General features: G+C 42.2%; 1 protein-coding gene across 1 annotated transcript in view; it reads left to right on the top strand.

Moving 5' to 3' along the window:
- Positions 1-18,192, top strand: part of MYO3B (myosin IIIB) — a gene marked incomplete at both ends in the record, with an annotated part of 191,426 nt that overhangs the window by 10,971 nt on the left and 162,263 nt on the right. Inside the window, 3 exons of the mRNA XM_080689381.1 lie at positions 7,314-7,418; positions 7,647-7,746; positions 10,681-10,757. Coding sequence (XP_080545507.1) covers positions 7,314-7,418; positions 7,647-7,746; positions 10,681-10,757 — 282 coding nt within the window. The remainder of the gene's footprint in view (positions 1-7,313; positions 7,419-7,646; positions 7,747-10,680; positions 10,758-18,192) is intronic.

Below are 18,192 nucleotides of genomic sequence, written 5' to 3'. Positions count from 1 at the left end.
TTTCTATTTTTTCTTGGTTTGGAGCAAAATGCTCATTAAATTCTAAATGCATCCAGCTGCCACATTTCCCAATGCTGAGGGCATGGGGAGGAGCTGCAGGGAGGGAGACACACCTCTGTGTTTGAATGTGATGGCTGGTGAAGAGGGTGGAGTAAAGGCTGATGTGTCAACCTCCGGGCTGGAGCAGGAGACTTGGTGGCCTGCTTACAACTCTAAGGGGATTATTTTATTTGATGCATTTAAACACAATTCCTTGTCATGCTTTTAAAATGTTCAGCTCATTTCACTCAACATCTACTCTGGGTAGAAAATTATCAGTGTGTACCTATGTTCTTTTTTTAATACCCAAGTGCCCAAAGTCTTTTTTCTATAACCCACGGGCTGCCCTTTAAAACCCTGCTGGTGGGCTTATTGACTTCCCAGGACAGCTTCCTTTAAAGGTGCCCTGAACACTTTAATTACATGTTTCTGTGGATTCTGGGAAGGTAGACAGCTCTTAAACTCTGACATTTACAGAAAAAGGGGCATTGGTTGAGTAAGAGCCCTTTGTTGTTTTAAAATCCACAGCAGAGCATTCTGATCCTGCTGACAAATAGCTACTCTTAATCCCTTCACAGACTGTCAAGTTATGCAGAAAGTTTCTAAGTTGGCTACCCAAAGTAAAATATCCCTGAAGAGGCTTTGGCTTCAAACATGGCCCCACTTAGAGTATGATAGGAGAGAGATTAAACCAAGGTTCCAGGGGAAGGTTGAAGGCTTGTATCAACTTGGGTCATCACCTAGCATTTAAAATTCCTCGTGGGTCCATATTTTGACTATTACGAAGTGTGCTGCTATGAACATAGGTATGCATATGTTGCTGTAGTTTTCTGATTTCAACCCCTTTGGAAAAATACCTAGGAGTGGTAGAGCTGGATCATATCGTGGATCTATTCCCAGTTTTCTAAGAAATCTCCACACTGATCTCCATAGTGGCTGAACTAGTTTGCACTCCCAACAACAGTGTAAAAGAGTTCCTCTTTCCCCACATCCTCACCAGCATTTGTTGTTATTTGATTTATTTATGCTTACCAATCTGACTGGGGTTAGATGGAATCTCAGCATAGTTTTGATTTGCATCTCCCTGATGGCTAATGATGTAGAACATCTTTTCATGTATCTATTTGCCATTTGTATCTCTTCTTTTGTAAAGTGTCTATTCAGTTCAATTGCCCATTTCTTTTTTTTAAATTTTATTATTTTTTATTTTTTTTATTGGTGCACTGTATTCATACATCATAGTGGGATACAAACTTTTGTAGACATACATGCACACATCGCCCAGTCAGCCCCCACCTGATCCCCACCCCATTCTCTCCCTATCCCTCCCTCCCATGCTTGGCTTAGTGGTTGACATCAAGTATTATAGCAATTTATCCTAAATTAAAAATGATAATCTCACATAACAGTTTCATTTGTCTGATACCAAGCTTTTGATGACTTAAAGATAACATTTCAATATTTCTTTTTACTTTCTTTCTTACCAGAGAATATTTTTTTCTATTTTTTTAGGTGAAACTATCATATATTTATATATTTATTTTTCAGAAAAAAAATCTATCCTAATATGGAATATGGACTCTAGATACCCAAAACGATCTTGAAAAAGAACAAAGCTAGAAGATATATATTTTCTGATTTCAAACCATATAAAGCTACAATAATTGAAACAGGCAGATATATTCTAAAGGCAGATATATAAACCCTTGGAGTTAAATAAAAGCCTAGAGCTAAATTCTTCCCTATATTGTCAAGTTATTTTTGACAAGGTTTCCACAAACATTTGGTGGTGGAAATAATAATCTTTTAACTAAATATTGTTGAAACATAATTACATGGAAAAGAATAAAGTTGGACCCTTACCTAATCCCATATACAAATATTAACTCAAAATAGATAAAAGACCTAAATATAAATCTTAAGACTATAAACTTTTAGGAGAAAATCTGGGTCATAAAACCTCACAACATTGAAATTGGCAGTGATTTCTTGGATATGATTTCAATGGCACAGGCAACAGAAGAGTATACAAACTCCCTAAAAAATAAAAAAAATATTGTATATCCAAAGACAATGTAAACAGAGTTAACAGTTACTAATAGAATGGGATAAAATATTTCCAAATGCTATATCTGAAGGTATATTAATATTCTAACTAGAAATCCTAAAAATTAACAACAATCAAAGCAAACAATACAATTTAGAGATAGGTAAAAGACTAACATAAATAATGAATCTCCACAGATAACCAATCTTAGTTGTCTGTTGGATGGAAAATCTTGTTTCTCTGGTTCTGGTGTGTGTTACCTATTCTTTGTAGTTAATCTCTTTGAGTATTTTCTCTAGTGCTGGTTTTGAAGACATAAATTCCTTCAGTTTCTGTTTGTCATGGAAGCTTCTTATTTCTCCATCTAATTTGATAGAAAGTTTTGCTGGGTAGAAAATTTTTGGCTGGAAGTTGTTTTCTTTCAGAGTTTGGAATATGTTACTCCAAGCCCTTCTGGCTCTCATGACTTGGTTTGGGAAGTCTGGAGTGATTCTAATTGGTTTGCCTCTGAATGTCACTTGGCCCTTTGTTTTTGTTGCCTTTAAGATTCTCTGCTTGGCTTCCACATTGGTCATTTTGACAATTATGTGGCATGGGGATCCTCTTCTCCGATCCTGTCTAAAGGGAGTTCTATAAGTTTCCTGGACCTGTGTATCAACCTCTTGCTCTATGTTTGGAAAATTTTCTGCTATTACTTCCTTGAAGAGATTGTTGATCCCTTTGGTTTCACTTTCTTTTCCCTCCTCTATTTCAATTATTCTTAGGTTAGCTCTCTTAAAATGGGCCCATATTTCTTCAATATCAGATTTCTGCTGTCGGATATTTTTTCCTAGATTAGAAACTATGCGTTCATTTTTGGAATGATCATCTTCTAAGAGCGAGATTCTGTTCTCCATGTGGTCTAATCAGTTGTTTGTGCTTTGAATTGAGGCCTTTACTTCATTAATTGCATCCTTTATCTCTTTTTGGCTCTCTCTGAGTTCTGTTCAAAGCACCTCTATTATTTCTACAGTTATTTTCCTGATTTGATCTTCTAGAAATCTCTGATTTTCTGTTTTATCGGGTTCTGATGTTGTGGGGTTGTGGGCATTCATTGCTCCAGTATTATTCCTCTTTCCCATGATTTCGGAGGTTTGTGCCTTCTCTGGGTTCTTCCCTTGGGTCACTATGACTTCACTTAAGGTGTTCTGGATCTCAAGTCAGTAGTATCTCAGACCCCACTACTCCTTTACTGGGTTGTATCACAGAGTCTCTGACCCAGAGAGTCGATAGAGGCTGCTTTAGACTGTAGGGGGTGCCAGGTTGCACGTTCTCCTATGGTGTAATATCTCTGCCACCGCCACTCCCCCACTGGGTCAAGTCCCAGGGAGTACAGTACTGGGATTTCTCCTCTGTTACCCACAATTTGACTCACTTTTCTTGAGTACGCAGATGTAGCTGTACTGGATTCAGTGAATTCTCTGCTGCTGCCGCCGGTGGCAATATGGCGCCGCTGCTACGCCCTCTGCTGTGAGGCTGGCTTATTTCTTCTTGGTTTTGATTTCCACCCTGAATCCCTGCGGCGTGTGCTGAGCTCAGCCACTGGGAGCTTTAGATTTTACCTGCGGTGAGAAATCCCGCCTGGCTGTTCCGCAGCGGCTCACCTCGGCTTGCTGTAGCCGTCCGGTGAATTTGCCGCTGCCGCCGGCAGTATGGCGCTGCTGCCACATCCTCGGGCTTGAGGCCGGTGTATCTCCTCTGTGGCTCTGAGCTCTGTTCTCAGTCAGCTTTCTCTCTGGAGCCTGGTGATTTTTTTTTTTTTGTTTCTCTGGTGATGGTGTTTTCTGGCTATGAAAGGCGCTGATTTTGTGGTAATGGAGATTGGTTGTTAGCGGGGCTCTTAAGCCCCGCTTTTCTCGGTCGCCATCTTCCTGGAAGTTCTGCCCATTTCTTGATTGGGTGTGGATTGCAAAATTATGGGAAATACACACAATGGAATTGTATTCAGCTATAAAGAAGAACAAAATCATGTCATTCATAAGAAGATAGAAAGTCCTGGAGAGCATTATGTTAAGTGAGATCAGCCAAGCACAGAAAGAGAAGGGACATATCGTTCCTCTAATATGCCCAAACTAGGGAGCATTGGGGATACCAGAGGGACTCCAGATAATGGAAGGGAATTCTCAGAAAAATTTGAATGGAAGGATAGGAGAGGAAGAAGGCTGAACTTGATTAATGGAGGAGCTATATCCGAACATGTGTAAAAGTATGAATATAGCATGGTTACTCTGGACATCCATTGTTGGGAGGGGGAGAAGGGAAAATGGGGGTGGGGGAAGAGGACACCAAGTACAGTTTAGATGTATACCATTTATTTTCAAAAATATGTAAAAAAATTTCTCTTGGAAAGGTGTCAATAGTGCACTTAGAATTCAAGTAAGTGCGAGCTCCTGTGAGATGGAGCCAGGTGGGGCGTGGCCCTGATGAAGGACCAGCATTGCATTCCTGTTACTGTTTCCCTTTAGAGGAGCAAAGGATTTGAATAGCACTTCTTAGTCTTGCAGTACCTGCAGAGCCTGCCTCTTCTTCCCCTTCTACATCTAGTTGGTGAGAAAGTCCTATCGATTCTATGTCACAAGAGCCTTCCAAATCTGCCCCTCCCTTTCATCCTCATGACTTGACCTTTTGACTCTGCCTCCTTCCTGGTGGACGCCCAGGCCCGGTGCCATCCTCTGTTCCCATTCCCCCAATCCTTCTAGAATGCAAGTCTGAATATCCAGACCTTTTGCCTAAAATCTGTCCACAGCTTACTTTCCTTATCTAATGAAATGAAATGGTATTATAAAAGATAAGATATAAAATAATAAAGTCCTTAGCAGGATGCATCTATAATTCCCTGTCCCCACCTTCTCCCACTTCCTGCCCTATGATCCTGGCACCTTTGTCCCAAGAGCAGGAGAGCGTCTAAAATTCACAAGTAAACACTTGCTTTCATGATTCCTTTGTACATGATGTCCACATGCTTCTCTTCCCAGGATGCTTTTCTCCTTCTTATCCATCTGTTCAAAACCCCATTTGTCTTTCAGACTCTTAAATGTTAAGTCCTTTTGAAGAATTTCTGAGGCCATCTCCTCTTTTGTGCCACCATACTCCCTGGGCACACCCCTAATTCCCCAGCCCATACCCAGTTTCTCATGTGTCCCTTTCTGGGTGGTGAGCTCTGTGAGGCCAGGGACTGTGCCACATTATCATTGAGTAATTATGTAATGAACTGGCCAGTCACAGACTGTCAAGAACAAGGAGATGAACACTGAATGCGTTTGTCCTTTCAGGGCCATGTAAGACGCAGCTAGAATTGAAAGGATGTGGGGCACCCTCCAGTAGTGCCACCCTGGGGACCAAGCCTTTAACACATGGCCTTTGGGGACATCCAGCATCTGAACTATAGCAAAGACATGATGCTGGCACTCAGCATTAGGGACATCAGAGCCATTGGTGTTGAGTTATAAGTTAATCTGACTTCAGCAGACAGTAAATTCCAAGGTCACTTAATATATTCCCAAACGCAGGGAGCATCATAGTCTTTAATACATTGTATTGCTTTTGTGACCCCTTCTAAATAATTCCTGAGAGAAAGTAATTTTGTGCAAATATTAAATATTCCCTAATTCTATATTAGATTTTTAGTCACATACTGTTGCGTATGAGCAATTTAAATGGTAAAAACACGGGCAAGTTCCTTTTCAGGTTATCTTGATTTTTAATGTGTGCAAGGTATCTGCCAAGTATATAGCAGGAATGGTACCCATACCACATAAAAACATCTGTTCACCCTTTATTAAAATGTTGCAGATGTTCATAATTAGAGCTGGAACGATCCTAATGTGTTATTATCTTGATAAAGAGTTGTCTCTTTTAGCAAAGCTGTTAATCTGTGCTAGTGGCTTCAGGTAAGAACAGTCAGTTTACTTAAGTAAAGACACACCAGGGACCTCCCACTGTGCGCTAGTTAAACAGCTAAATAGCCAAAGGCCAGGAGGGAAACTAGGTCTCTAAGGCTGGACTTTTACCTTCCTAAGGTCAAGGATGGCTCTTAGATTCTGTTGAAAGCTCTGAGCTTTCTCTCTAGAAAAGTGCAAGATGCACATGCAGCATGCTGCCTGCAATTCAGGGTATTCACATGCCCTTCTCAAAGCAAAGAAGCGTCGATTGTAAGATGAATTGTAGCTAACCGAAACCTGCATGTTGATTTCTGGAGTTAGTAACATTTTTCTTGAAAACCCTTAAATTGCTGAGAAAGTATAATGTCTGCTTTATGTACTCAGACTGCAGTGATGTATAGTATAGAACAAAGAATAAATATGTAAATATCATTGTAGGGTGGTATAAACTACACACACATACAGAGAGAGAGAGAGAGAGAGAGAGAGAGAGAGAGAGGAAAGAGGAGAGAGAGGAGAGAGCGAGAAGAGAGGTAGAGAGGAGAGAGAGAGAGAGAGAGAGAGGAGAGAGAAGAGAGGAGAGAGAGAGAGAGAGAGAGAGAGAGAGAGAGAGAGGAGAGAGAAGAGAGGAGAGAGAGAGAGAGAGAGAGAGAGAGAGAGAGAGAGAGAGAGAGAGAAAGAGAGGTGCTTCAAGTTGCTAGAGGGCTAAAGCTGAGTATGAGAGGGCTAAGTGCACCCAGGAGGAACTCTACCCCATAAACCTGCCACACATTGGCAAGAGTAGGAAGAGCTACTGGTCGGGCTTCTGATGCCTGTAGTGCTGGTGTCTCCAGGAGGCAGGAAGAGTTGAAATCACTGAAACTTATTCGCTGTCAGGTATCAAGGGCATCTATGTTGCCTCTTCCAGTCCTTTCTTATCCTCAGATTACACAGTTGAAGAAAATAGACTTATAATCACATAGTTGAAAAATATCTTGTAAGATACCATGGATTGTTTACATGTTTTTTTCCTTTCACAATTCCAAATAATAAATTGTGTTTTTATGTTTTACTTGGCAATTTATAAGTCAGCTTTTTGGATGTGTACTTTAACTAATAAATCTTCACCTCAAATAAAGAACACAGCACACATGTGCACACACACACACACACACACACACCTACATTCAACTGACTAATTGAAAGTCTAATTATTCTGAGCTGGAGTTTTATAATCTGCAAACTTACTAGGTTGAGTCTGTAATCAGAATTTCTTTTTAACACACGTTTCTTTTTGTTTGGTTCTCTCTGTGCCCCATCTCCTACAGCTGTGTAACGGGGGCTCTGTCACGGAGCTGGTCAAAGGCCTCCTCAGGTGTGGCCAGCGCTTGGACGAAGCAGTGATCTCCTATATCCTGCATGGAGCACTCTTGGTAAGGATGGGAGGACAGCAGAGGGGACAATTTGTTCATTACTGGGATCCTCATTGCATATTAAAGACTGAGAGACTGCTCTATAATAGGCAAGGATTATTGACAGTAGTGGGGGGGGAGCCCAGTGTGGACTCTAGATTAGATTTTTAATAGGAGGGCAATTACCTTAACATAAGCGTGTAAATCTCCCTTTCTCTCTCTGTGTGGTGGTGGTGGGATACCATGCAGGGACTTCAGCATCTGCACAACAACCGAATCATCCACCGTGATGTGAAGGGGAATAACATTCTTCTGACAGCAGAAGGAGGAGTTAAGCTCGTTGACTTTGGTAATGACTGCGTGTCGTTTGTTTTCTTGATGTGTGCAGTTTAGCCAAAGGGGACAATATTGCAATCTCAGAAGACTGGGGCCTCGCTGCTAACCCACAGGCTGAGGGACTTTTCCAGCCAAATGCAGGCTGGAGAGTGGGGGGCTCACCAGATGGATCACCCTAGGAGATGCTGTTTGTTAATCGATTTTCAGCTTTAGAAGCAATTTTATTAAAGATAGAAAATAAAAGTGCTGCAATAGAAGAATCTGACAGAAAAAAACTTTTGGGTTTTCTGGTAAGAATTTCAATCTCAGGGAAATTGTCTATAATTTACATTTTTTTTGTCATCTCTTCTCTTGCATATGAAAAGAGAAAACAGTTCCATCTTTCAAAGGACTTTCATTAGCCTTAGGCAGACTTGGTCCCAGCGAGCAGAAGGTAGAATAGTCCTTTGGGCCTTCCAGCTAACACCCCTTTCAAGTGTGATTATTGCCAAGACATGTGAGGCTGGTTTGGCTGGAAACATTAACAAGAGCTGGTAGGTAGGTGGAAAAGCACACACAATGTCACCCGAGGCTGGAGAGCTACATAACATGCATACGTTGCTGTTTGCAAACCGATGGACCATTTGGTTTTCCTTTTGAGGTTTATGGAATGTTGTAATCCTCTAAATGAGCTCAATACGAGGTAGTACTTCAGGGTCATTGGTATAAATAATGGGAAAACATTTAGAGGAACATTCTTCAAAATGTTATCAATGACATCATAGTAAAAGACAAGATGGATGATCTTGAGTATTCATTGTTTTATGGGTAAGAAAGAATTTGGTGTAGAAATGTGTCAGCAGGCCATTTACCTTGCAGAAGAAATTTCAGAATACATGAAGTTGTTTTTGGTGCCTCGATCTGTTTACTAAGAAGGAAGCAAAGAAAAACAGCAGAGGGGCACTTAGCTCAAGGCTTGTGCTCCTCTCTTAATGTAAGGAACGATAGAGCATATACGGTAGGTTTGTATTTTCACCTGATCCTGAGGGTGGTAAATGTATTGGGAGGGAAATCACCTAGAAGGGTGAGGTTAGGGATTAATATTGATTTATTCACTCACCGGCTTTCTGATTTGTCTGAGAGTCATTGTTCCTAATCTCTCCATTAGTAGGTTCTTCCCCTCACACCCCCAGTACTGCTGATGGAAACCAGGGGCATCCTACCTCCGAGCTACACTCCCAGCCCTATTTTTTATTCTTTATTTTGAAACAGGGTCTCACTGAGTTGCAGGGGGCCTCACTAAGTAGCTGAGGCTGTCTGTGAACCCCAATCCTGTCTCAACCTCCCAAATGCTGGGATTACAAGTGTGCACCACCATGCCCGGCTTCAGTAGTAGGTTCTTAAATGTGTGGTCACTGCAAAAGAAATTTCTAGACATTAAAAACAGAACAATATAGTTGTTATGACCAACATAATTTAATTTACCCATAGCAATGAAAGTTTAAAGAGCTTTCTTGCTAGATGTGGTGGTGCACACCCATAGTCCCAGCTACTGGGGAGGCTGAGGCAGGAGGATAACTTGAGCCTGGGAGATCAAGGGCAGCCCGTGGGCCTATCTAGATATGTCCTTCACTAATATATGCATGTTGTTCAGGCCTCTAAGTTCTTCTCATTAATGACATTAATGGGAAGCCTGTGTTCTCTCAAGGGCTGTATTAGATTTCTACTTTGTATAAAACAATACCTTATAATTATAAAGCACAATCACAATTGTCCTCTGATTTAGCATTAATGAGAGCTCTCTGTGTTAGGTGTGACTATTGTCATTATCCCCAGTTCAAAGATGAGAAAAGTGAGGCTCAGAGCTGAGGTAGCCACACACTTAGTAAAAGACATAATCGGGATGAAAAACGGGTCTTCTTACTCTTCATTCAGGGTAACTTTAGTGCCACTTTTTTTTTTTTTTTTTTTTTGGTGGTACTGGGGTTCCTGGAAACCCTTCTACCTTTGGGCTACACTCCCAGACCTATTTTATACTTTTATTTAGAAACAGGGTCTCTTAAGCCAGCGCGGCTGACTTTGAAGCTTCACGATCCTCCTGTCTCTGCCTCCCAAGCGCGGGGATTACAAGTGTGTGCCACCACGCCCGGCCCTTTATTGCCACTTTTTTGCATCATGGTGTAGAGAAGAGAGCTAGTTAGAGGACACTGGAATTATATTAAAATTCAGGTCCTCAACACTGAGCTTTAGATAATAATGCTACTGTCAGTTTCTTTTTCAATTTGACAAACATAGCTTTCTTGCCAAGTTTCCAGCATTCCAGGCAAGATAAGGCACTGGAATCTTTTTGTGTCTATACTGATGCTCTATTATAGATAATACATGCCAGTCTTCTTCCTCCATAAAATGAAGTACCTTATTGAAAAGAAACCATCAGGAATAATTAGGAAATATAATAGGAAGATACAATAGGAGGATATCCTAGATGTTGATGTTTTTCTTTTTCTTCCAAATCTGCAGTGATATGGACAGGAATATTCATTAGAAAAAAATCCTAATAATTCCATCTAATAACAAAATGATGAAAGCTCCAGTAAAGGGCTTGACAGCTCGTGGCCAGATAGGACCCACCTCCTATTTTAGGATGGTCCATGAACTAAGAATAAATTTTACATTTTTAAGGGATTGGGAAAAAAAAAACCTAAAAGAATAATTGAGAGGCGAAAATTACATGAAATTCCGATTTCAGCATCCCCAAATAAAGTGTTATGGGAGTGCAGCCACACCATTCATCTCTGTTTTCTATGGCTGCTTTAGCCCGACAGCAGAGCTGAGTAGTTGTGACAGAGACCATGTGGCTTATGGAGGCTGAAATATTTACTCTCTGCTCCTTTATGGAAAACATTGCCAACCCCGACCTGGGATCGCCCTCTGCTCACCGCTGATGCCCGGCACCCTTTTCTCGTAGGCGTCTCAGCTCAGCTCACCAGCACCCGTCTTCGGAGGAACACGTCGGTGGGTACCCCATTCTGGATGGCTCCTGAGGTAAGCAGGAAATATGTAGTTGTTTGCATTTGTCAAGCGTCTTCATACTCTACCTTTTTAATGGGTATGCCAGGTGTTCTTCAAAATGTTCTGGGAGAAAGAAATCTTTTATCTTCATAGAACCATGAGAGTTCTAGCTTGGTGTAGGAGTAATATAGATAAGACTTAATCTCAGAAAAATGGGACTCAGTTCCAGCCAGCCCATAGGATAACTTTATGCAATTAGGAAAACATGGCCACTCTGGGAGATGCAGTCTCTCCGAGGGTCATGGCTTGGCAAGTCCATCCAGTCTAGTCTACATTAGAAAAGTCACCTTCCCTGGATAGATGAGGCCCCAGTGGCACATGGCTTAGTAGTGAGCCTCATGTCAGCTATAACCAGACAATGGAGCTTAAGCAGTGACCCTGGTTGTTTTGTTACCTTGTACCTAGTGTCTTCTCTTATATACTAGGTTGTTTCTATGCAGTAAAATAATGGAATTTGGTCTGGTCTCATCACTGACCCCTCTGGAAAATGACAGCTGTAGAAGTTTAAGGGAGTTTTCAGGGAGATAGGGCATGCCCTGAAGCTCCGCTGTGTTCTGCTTGTCAGGTCAATGTTTGATTGCATAGCACCCTGACCCTTGCCTGACAGCAGCTCTCTAGTGTGAGCACAGGGGCTCTTCAAATAAGAGGATCTAGGCGGTCACCTCCGAGATGTTCTTCCCTTTCCAGTCTGTTCACATGGACAGTCGCTCCTCACCCAGGATTGGTTCACGTCAGTCTCCACTCAGACTTCCCAGTTTCCCGTCGTCTGTGGCCTTCTCTTTATAGTTGGTTGATGGATAGACCCATCCTAAAGAAAAACAAAACGCAACAGAGCACAGTGTTTACATTTCTTACATAGGTTTAAAAAAAAACCTCATGAAACTAGATATAAACTTCTTGTCACGTCTTTATAGAACTATACAACCAAAAAAAAGTACTATAAAAAGCAACTACAAAGCCAGTAACATTCACTTAAACAGTTTCTGTTTAATGAGACAAATGATATTGTTCTGTGAAACTCCATTGTCCTTTGAGATGTAATTGCGTCTCAGACCAGAGTGGTGTGAGTTATTTTGAGTAATACTGTTTTGACTATGCCTACTACCATGAACCATGCGGGGCGCCTCCTCCTAGCACTTGGCCAGTGTGACTTCTTTTCAAACAGCACCTCCTTTGACCTCAGACTGTTGCTCTGTTGGCTCTCTGTTAGCCAGCTTACTGAGGAACACAGTATGAGCCCTATGATTAATGGCCAATGGTCCTTCAGTTGATGTGAAACGTGTACTTACTCCTCCTCGTTCCCTCATCATATTAATAGTATTAATATAATTGTCACTGTAAAAACAAATAGGTTTATTTATTTATTTATTTATTTATTTATTATTTGTGGTATTGGGGATGGAGCCCAGGGACATTCTATCTCTGAGCCACACCCACAGCCCGATATTTTAGTCTTTTTATTTATTTATTTATTTTTGGTGGTACTGGGGATGGAACCCTTCTACATTCGGGCTACACTCCCAGACCTATCTATCTATCTATCTATCTATCTATCTATCTATCTATTTTTATTTAGAAACAGGGTCTCTTAAGCCAGCGAGGCTGGCTTCGAACCTGCACGATCTTCCTGTCTCCACCTCCGAAGCACGGGGATTACAAGCATGTGCCACCACGCCCGGATAGTCTTTTTATTTTTGAAACAGGGTCTCACTGAGTTGTAAAAGGCCTTAATACGTAGCTAAGGCTGTCCACAAACCACAGTCCTTCGGTCTCAGCCTCCCAAATGCTGGGATTACAAACGTGCGCCATCATGCCCGGCTCCAAGTAGTATGTTTTCATAGGTACTTTGTGGACTCTTCTTTTAGAAATACTGCAGGTTAGCTGGGCATGATGGCACACACTTGTAATCCCAGCATTTGGGAGGTTGAGACAGGAGGATCGCGGTTTGGGGATAGCCTCAGCTACTTAGTGAGGCCCTTTGGAACTTAGTGAGACCTTGTTTCAAAATAAAGAGTAAAAAATAGGGCAAGGGGTTTTCTTGGAGGTCAAATGCCCCTGGGTTCCATCCCCAGACCCGCAAAAAAAAAAATTAATAATAATAAAGAAATACTGCAGGTTGAAGTCAAAGCCTCTTTAGACAGAAGAAAGTCATCTTCATATTCCAGCACCTTTCTATTGGTTCAACTTTATTTTGAATTACTTTCCCCCAACTCACATCTTAAAGTACCTAGAGTAGTGGACAACAGCTCAGTCTCTAGCTCCCTACTCATGTGTCTTTAAATGCTGGCGTATTGTAACATAAAAAGGAATGGCCCTCAGCGCACTGGAAAAATCCTCCTTAATCTTCAAGTCTTGGCTTCAATGTCAGTTTCTCTGGGGAATCATCCCGAGTCCCTGGCCTGTACTGAGGCTCCTGTCTCTGAGTGTCCTCTGTAGCTCGCACCTCCCCTACAGTGGCGGGCGGGTGGGCAGCTCTTCCTGCTGGACTTGCAGCTGTAGTAGGAACCTGGGATGCCCGGCTCTCAGCACGGTGCTTGATACAGACTGTGCTCAAATAGCTGTTGGATGACTGAATGCACTGGAGGAGAAGCCAGAGGATAATGTAGACTTGGGGGATAGTTTGAGGAGGGGGCGTTCCACAGCTAGTAGTGGAATTCTGTCAATTTGGGTTGATTTGACAGAAAATCATAACTGATATTCCCTCACTCATATTCTCATATTCGGGTGGCATCACAGGGGAGATGGCATTCCTGTTAGTCTCAAGCACCCTGGTCCTCAGAAGCACAAGCGGTCATGACGAGAGCCCTGCCCCGGCTTCCCGCCTTTCTCAGGTGGTGTCTGTGACTTCTCAGCTTCACCTGGCTTCAATGACATATGTGCAGTGTTTCTGCAAGGGGCAGGCTGATGGTCCACTATGAGCTCCCATTGCCCAGATTGCCTGGAAGTGGTTTCCTTCTCGGCAGGGAAAACCCAGCACACCTCTGCCTGCACAGTGGATTAGCCTGGGGAGGCCATGCTGGGTGTGGAGGGCTTGCTGTCCGCTCGGCAGCAGGTGTCTGACCACTCCGCACAGGTTCTCTCAGGAGGCCTGCCTGTCCAGTGTGCTCTGGGACCCAGGCCTACCATTTGCATGTTTTCATTTTTGAAACAGAGTTGTCTTTTCTAAGAAACCCTCTTTGTGCTTCACAGTCCTCTGTGTAAATCAGCTTTTGGTTGCCTCGGCACAATAACTGAGAAAAACAACTTAAAGGAGGAAAGTTTTATTTTGGCTCCTGGTTTTAGAGGATCCATTGTTTCTGGGCCTCTAGTGAGGCAGAACATCATGGCAGAAGGACGTGGTAGAGCAATGCTGCTCACCTTATGGCAGGCAGAAGAGAAAAGAGAAGAGAGAGAGGCATGAGAAACCCTTCCAGACATGCCCCTAGTGATCTATCTCCTTCCTGTAGGCCCCACTTCCAAAAGCTTCCCCTGCCTCCCAATAGCACTACCAGCTAGGGACCAACTTTTAACACATGTGCCCTTGGGGACATTCCAGATCCAGACTATACTATCTTCCATTTAAATACAGGAGCAACCTTTTACCAGTCAGTTCAATTCAACAAATATTTGTAGTCTCCACTGTGAGCAATGCTGTGGCTCAAGTGCAATCCCTGAATCAGCGATGGTTCAAGTTAACAGTGTATTCAATGATGGCCTGTGCGGTTTGGTGATTGCAACGCGCGCTCCCTTCTGTCCATGTGAATAAGTGGGTTTAGGTGAAACGCAGCAGCAGTGCATGCAATGCCCGTGCCAGTGGGATAAACCATTGCAGGTGGCCTGTGCTTTTATTTTTTCTTAAATGCCACTGAAAGATCCTTGATCCTATTTTATTTTTAAGAAATAGGGCCACATTGAGAAATCCTTTTCCATTTTTATTTTGCAAGCTTGAGTAACCATACTATTTAATTCAAATAGGCTATAATATAAACCAGGTAGCTAATGGGATGTGACCATGCCACCATCAAGTGTTGACGAGCAGGCAGGATGTACAGTTCACTGGGGCAGCTCAGAGCTGCAGCAGAATCCACTATCCTATTGTCAACATTCTCCGCTCATTTCCTCTTATTGTATTATTTGGACACTACTAAAGCTGAAAAATACTGGTAGAACAGTATCAACCAAGCAGTGTAAGAGAATAATTTTCTGGATGCCCTTAGAATACTTGTACTTTGAAACAACACTACTCACAAGGTCACACTCTGAAGTCTGGGAATTAGGACTTCAACATAGTTTGAAGGACACAGTTTGACCCATAGCAACTTCTCAAAGACTTAGCACCCTTCTTTTGTAGTAAATCATTCAAGTTTCTAAGGTTATCAGCCAGCCACTTGGGACCTTCAAAGACTGTATGTTACAGGTGCTGGAGTGGAGAACTCAGCTTTCCCTCACACACACACACACACACACACACACACACACACACACACACCTACCTCTCCACCTCGTGTGTCTAAGATATACATGGCTCTGATGAAGGTACCAGGTATACCAACATTCCCATGTGACGTTTGACACCTCCAGAATTTTGTTTGGTCCTACCTACTCTTTGGCCAAATGCTTTTTAAAAAAATTATTTCCTTTGAGCTGGGAGTGGTGGCACACTCCTATAATCCTATTACTTGGGAGGCTGAGACAGGAGGATTTCAGGTTTGAGGACAGGCTCAGCAAGTAGTAAGACTCTAATCAACCCAGCAAGACCCTGTTTCAAAATAAAAATAAAAATAAAAATAGTTCTGGGGGGTGTAGCTCAGAGGTAGAATGCGTCCAGGGGGACTCAGTATCCAGTACTCCTCCCACACAAATGAACTCTTTTGATATTTGGCCAGGTCATAGGTACTTATTTCAACCTTCTGTTTAAATAAATACCCTTCTCTGGAGCTAGGACTATAGATTAATGGAAGAGCATGTGCTTAGCATGTGGCATGTGGTAGCTCCTGGACACACACACACACACACACACACACACACATACACACACACACACCCTTCCCTCCCACACATCTCTGGCCTCCTGGCCTGTGTTTTTAGCCTGTACCTTGGGTGCTTTGTTTCTTAATCACAATATTTCCATCAGGTATGTTTATTGGCTTTTTTCTCCTCTACTGTCTCCTGACAGTCCATTTCTTTTAATAAATAAACACTACAACATTTGCATGAACTTTTACAAATATTATTTTGTAAATGTACTTGGCTGTGAGGATGCCAACGAGGATACTTGCATCCATGTTACATATGAGGAACCCAAACATCTCCCAGGCCAAGAGCCCGCAGGCACAGAGTGTGCAGGTGGCAAAGGTGACTGGAATCCATATTTTTTGACCATCCCAAATAGCAGATTTCCAATATGACCCATACCCGCGGCCAATGTTAGTACTTCTCTGCCAATACTTGTACCAAACACATGTCAGGTAATGTCCTGGTTAATAGCAAAAAGAAACACAAGCCTACTTCATGTTTATTGATAGTGATAACAAGGGGTTAGAGACAGCTGATATCTAATCTTCCTTACCATCACATGTAGGGAAGAATTAAATGGAATTTCCAAATGACTAAAATCCAAGACAGGGAATCAATGTTGTCATTGTTATTTCTATTGAGAATAACTGTAGACTGTTAAAACACTTTCTGCATTTAGCTGGTGTGTACTGGTGTAGCTATGCTGGCCATTCAATATAACATTTTTCCACGCTGGATAGTAAATGGTTGCCCTCCAGAGCACCTTCGGTGTCCTCAGTCACCAGCGTTGCCCTGTTTCTGCTTGGGATACCCCTGACCTCCTAATGATCCGGCAGCTACAGGGAGTGAGGTCTGTCTGGAAGCAGAGAGCCTTCAGGAATTGGCTCCAGCAGATTTTACGATGTCCAGTGCCACACGCCAGCTGATTGTAATATTTTCACCATGGCAGTTGTGTAGCAAGTGTATAGTGTGAAGGAGAATTTGCTTACTGAGGACTGAATGATATGCCAGGACTGAGATAGGTGCTTTTCATTACATTATTTTATTTCATTCTTACAATGGCTCTCAACAGTATTTTCTCCATTTTACTACTGAGAAAGGTGAATCAGAAACGTGCAAGAGATGTCATGCCCACATTCATTTACCTAGTAAGTGTTGGAGCTGTTTGGCTTTTTAGGGGGCATGAGGATACGAATCTCATTTTATAGATGAAGAAACGAAGTGAATAGAAAGTTCTCGTGTGTATATACTTTACAGTGTATGATATAGGGTGCTCAAAGACGTGTGCCAGGTAACACGGTGGAGGGATGCTCTGAAACTGGGACCCATTTTAAGATGCACATGGAGGGTCTACCACCTGTTATTTACAGCCTGACTCCACTTTGCAATTCCACCAGTTCAAGAAGCAGCCCATGTAAGGACCCAGCCTACTCGGCATCTTTCTAAAAAAGCTAAAGGTCTGTTTCTATATTGGAAAACAGACTTGTGGGTAAAATAAACATTTGCTTCCTTTTAGAACCCCCCCCCCTTTTTTTTACTTCCATCTGCTCATCGTTGCAAACAACAGCTAATCAGCTGAGCAGAGAAACAGATGTGCTGTGACGGCTCCCAAAATGGGTCTCTCTCTGCCTGGCAAAGGGTCGTTGACAGGGGATGGTTGCCATAACAACCAGCTTACACCAGTGCAGAAATATTGCAGGCTTTTTGCAGCCACTCTTGACTTCATTAATTATGCCATTCCTAGCTAAATGATACAATAATGCTATTTACTTTGGCACTGCCAGGGACAGAGATGACAAATGAGATATTTCATGTCAAAGGGTTGAGAAAGCCGGAGAACGCTACAGGGCTGAAATATTATTATTGTCATTATTGCCATTTTATTCCCTCAACTCTGGCTAATGAGTTTGGTTCCCTAATATGAATTAGCATTTATTGGGTGCTTACTGTGTGCTGGGCACTAAGTGCTTGGTGTGTATCGAGTGACTTATAGTTCTTACAAAAACCCCATGAAGTCAGTGCTATCGCTAGTTTGACGTTTTAGGGGAAGTAAACAAGTCATGGAAAATAACTATATTTGTCCTTGGACAAGACGGGCGATGCCATTGAAATTTGAACCCAGATATTTGGCTCCCAAATCCTTACTCTGAACCACTCTGCTATATCAAAATTTTCAATTGTGACCACTGGTGTACCAGGTGAGATGAGAATCCTGTTTCTTTTTCAATTTTTAAGTCATTTGTGATAAGAATTATTCTTTCTGGTGTCAACCTAAAATGAGCGAAACTCTTCAAACAAAAAGTTTATTCTGAGTAGCCGGAGATATGAGCGCTGTTGCATCTAAAGAGGCTGGGTGAGGGGAAGCTTCTAAAGACAAAGAAAGGAGTGCACATAAGTTATTTTCAAACAAAGA

The sequence above is a fragment of the Muscardinus avellanarius genome (genome assembly GCF_963383645.1).
Source record: "Muscardinus avellanarius genome assembly, chromosome: 2".
Classification (NCBI taxonomy): domain Eukaryota; kingdom Metazoa; phylum Chordata; class Mammalia; order Rodentia; family Gliridae; genus Muscardinus; species Muscardinus avellanarius.
The sequence above is the reverse complement of the archived record's forward strand: the minus strand, read 5'-3'. Positions and strand labels throughout refer to the sequence as shown.